Source organism: Macadamia integrifolia, chromosome 11, assembly GCF_013358625.1.
Source record: "Macadamia integrifolia cultivar HAES 741 chromosome 11, SCU_Mint_v3, whole genome shotgun sequence".
NCBI lineage: Eukaryota > Viridiplantae > Streptophyta > Magnoliopsida > Proteales > Proteaceae > Macadamia > Macadamia integrifolia.
In genome coordinates, this window is record NC_056567.1 from 30,684,019 (window position 1) to 30,687,213 (window position 3,195).

Consider the following 3,195-nt stretch of genomic DNA (forward strand, 5'->3'; position numbering starts at 1 on the left):
ATTGACGTGGGAACCACAATGAAATGTGGAAGTTTAACAACCACCTTTGAGTACTTAGCTCATGACTGAGAGAGCTGAACAAACCATTGAAGAGCCTCTGTTTCCATCTTTTGGGGACGCACAAAGCAACCACACATCAAGAACAGCCCTTTTGGTGAGCCCTTTTCAAACTTTTCCGTTTCACTAACTACCACTAAAATCGAACCCACCAAACCTGTCAAAGCTCAGAAGAGGTTAGAAACTGAATATGACAATTTATACTTAAGAAATTTAAAGATCAGAACAGAATACCAACAGATTTCGGTACAACTTCCTGTTCAATCCGAAATTTCTTCTCAGAATTCATGATCACTTTACAGCTTAAACCCATCTTTTATGAACACAAGCTCATACGATCAACATGATCATATCTGATATCCTTACCCAAAAAAAAAAAAGATCATATCTAATATCGCTTCCCCATCTATAATTCTATATTCATCTCTTCTTTTTCTTCCAAATAAATAATAATTAAAGAAGAAAAAAAGAGAGGTATCTGGTTCGGCTTCGTCTCCCCAGATATATATAAGAAAATACTAAATACCTTTCTTTGGGTTTCATGAAATACTAATAAGAATACTTGATGATCTTCTTCTTCTTCTTATTGTTTGGTTTTTGGTATAATTAACAGATACTGGTGCATCTCCAGTCAAGCCTGACCTCCCCCGATCCAGCTACATGTTGACTCGGCTTCCGAAACGATACGATATGGCTACTGACCATGAAAGCCGTCACGCGCTCCGAAACGCGTATGTCCTCCATGCGAAGTTCCTGCAACCTATGCACATACTCCGGCACATGAACCAGGTCCCATAACACTCCAACACCACCGGGCTTCAAAACCCTAACAACTTCAACCAAACCCTTCATCCTTTCAGCCGCAGCCGCCGCCGTCCGATGCCCGAATTCCTTCCCTACTGTGTGCAAGCACACAGCCGATACCACCACATCGAAGTAATTATCGGCGAACGGCAACCGCCGGGCGTCACCCTCTCTACAAGTCACGTACTCCTGAACGCCTTCCATTCCCGCTGTACGCAACGTCGCCACCGCTGTTTTCCGGCAATCGAGGCCGACGACGCGTCCGGAGCTTCCTTCCTTTTTCAGCTGTAGCGCCACTGCATTGAGGAGGATTCCACGGCCGCATCCGACGTCGAGAGCCGTTTTGACCGTTGACCAGTCACTGACCACGTTAATCATTCGCTGTGCCATCTCCCAGTGGAGCGAGACAGAGGAGTAAAAGATGTTCCCTGCGGCAAATAAGAGACAGACGGCCGAGATTGCGGTGACGGAGCCGGTGAAGCCAGCGATGAAGCGAGAAGCTCCGGCATGAAGGGCAGGGAAGATAGATTCCACGACTGAACAGAGTGGATTGAAGTAAACGAGGAAAAGAACGGCGAGGAACGAAAATAGGAGAGCATGGATTAGCAGGAAAATTACAGTTTGCCATTCGTCCATGCCGTAGATCGCGTAGATCTGTGTCCAATCTCTCCCAGCTTTCCCCATCTTTTCGAGGGAAATGCAAGAACAAGTGTTTCAGATATTAAACCTTGATTGATTGGGCTCAACCGCTCAACACCTGCGATTAGAAACAAAAACTGAAGCCGTGATTAACAACTCAATTTAATAGATCCAAATGATCTGTAAAGGAAGTAGCAGAGATCGATAGTTTAACTTACAGTGAGATCTTCGAAATTAGAGCATGGAAATGAGGATCACGAAAGCAGAGGATGAAACTTCAAATCCATTCCAGGCTTTTGAACTTTGAATTCAACCATAAAGTAGGAGACTGAAAGAAAGAGATCACAAAAAACAAATATAAATCAAAGAAATGTCAGCAGATTTGGATCATCTCCCGCTCAAATAGTAACGCGCTTTGGCCCATCGTTTTCCTATTCTTCCTTGAAACACAGAACGCATCTAACCCAAGTTCTTCCACACCTGCTTCTAGCCAAAATCTCCATTAAATTAATGGAAGAAAAGCTCGATACTGTGTTCAGATAACAAATCAAAAGGTGAGAGATAGAGACACCCACTTCACCTCTTTTCTCTCGTCTCTCTCTATCTCTCACTCTAATTAGTGAGTACGGTAGTAATAATAAGTTCATTTAATAAAGAATTACGAGAAGTATTTTTTGGAAATATAATTAAGTTTATTTATTTGATGCACTGTCGGTGAGAACGGTGATTAGGCGGGGAATTATTACTAATTTTGATAAATAATTAATTATAAGAGTAACGTTCCATCTTCTACCAGATGATGAGCCGTGATTGCGGGTGTATATCCACTTAAGTGGCCCCCCACTGATACTGACATTATATGGTCAAAGTATAGTAAATTGGGCGTTAGTAAACATGCGTGACATGAGCCACATGAAAACTTTTCGATTTTTTTTTTCTTAAATTTTGTGGACTTTTTATTTTTAAATTTAAATTCTTACATAAAATAAATTGAAATTTTATGAATTTGAATTTAAGGTCATTTGCTCATATATTAATTTTTTTTTTTTTTGGTAAGCTCATATATTAAGTTTCAATTCTAAACATAGAAGTACCCGGATGATGATACATGGAGGGTATGTGAAAATCGTCTGCATTCACTTAATCAGTGTAACGAGCATTGAGTATTTAAGAAAGAGCCTCTTGAAATACGTGTCCAAATGCTCTCAACTGTCTGATACTCACCACACCTCTTCTCTTGTTATAGAGGATGTGAACTTGAAGGGTGTATGATTGAATTTGAATTAAAATTTCTATATATGACCACTTTATAATGTTTTCTTAGAGGTTTAATAAGGGTTGTCAGAACATCTTTCTATGTGGTATAGCTAAGTATATATGGTCTTTAGAATTTTGTCTATGAAATTTGTTATCATAAGAAAAAAAAAATTATATATAGTAATTAAATACCATAATGTTATATTTCATAATAAGGTGTCATGAATGTGGTCTATTGCTCATCTATGCATCTCCGATTTAAGTGAAGATCATGACGGTGAGTTGTTGTGTTAGTCTCCCCAAGGCTTAATTAAGGTGCACGTAAACTGACCCGAACACCTTGGTTGACAAAGAAAAAAAAAAATGAATATGGTCCAATGCATGTTTTTTTGTAGGCTCATCATAATGGGCATGTGATAGGTGCCATGCGCCAATCAG

General features: G+C 39.8%; 1 protein-coding gene across 2 annotated transcripts; it reads right to left on the minus strand.

Annotated features, from left to right (window-relative positions):
• Positions 1-298: 298 nt before the first annotated feature.
• LOC122092748 lies at positions 299-2,115 on the minus strand. 2 transcript variants are annotated; one of them, XM_042663021.1, is made up of 2 exons: positions 1,719-2,115; positions 299-1,618 (listed from the first exon to the last, which is right to left on the minus strand). In XM_042663021.1, the coding sequence occupies exon 2, from the start codon at positions 1,543-1,545 to the stop codon at positions 664-666; it is 882 nt and encodes a 293-aa protein (XP_042518955.1). In that variant the 5' UTR covers positions 1,546-1,618; positions 1,719-2,115; the 3' UTR covers positions 299-663. The 2 variants fall into 2 exon arrangements, with proteins under 2 accessions (XP_042518955.1, XP_042518956.1); XM_042663022.1 differs by having other exon boundaries at positions 299-1,637.
• Positions 2,116-3,195: the final 1,080 nt, after the last annotated feature.

What these genes read in the sequence shown, in the direction of transcription:
- LOC122092748 (XM_042663021.1), bottom strand. Translation starts at nt 1,545, where the DNA reads ATGGGGAAAGCTGGGAGAGATTGGACACAGATCTACGCGATCTACGGC.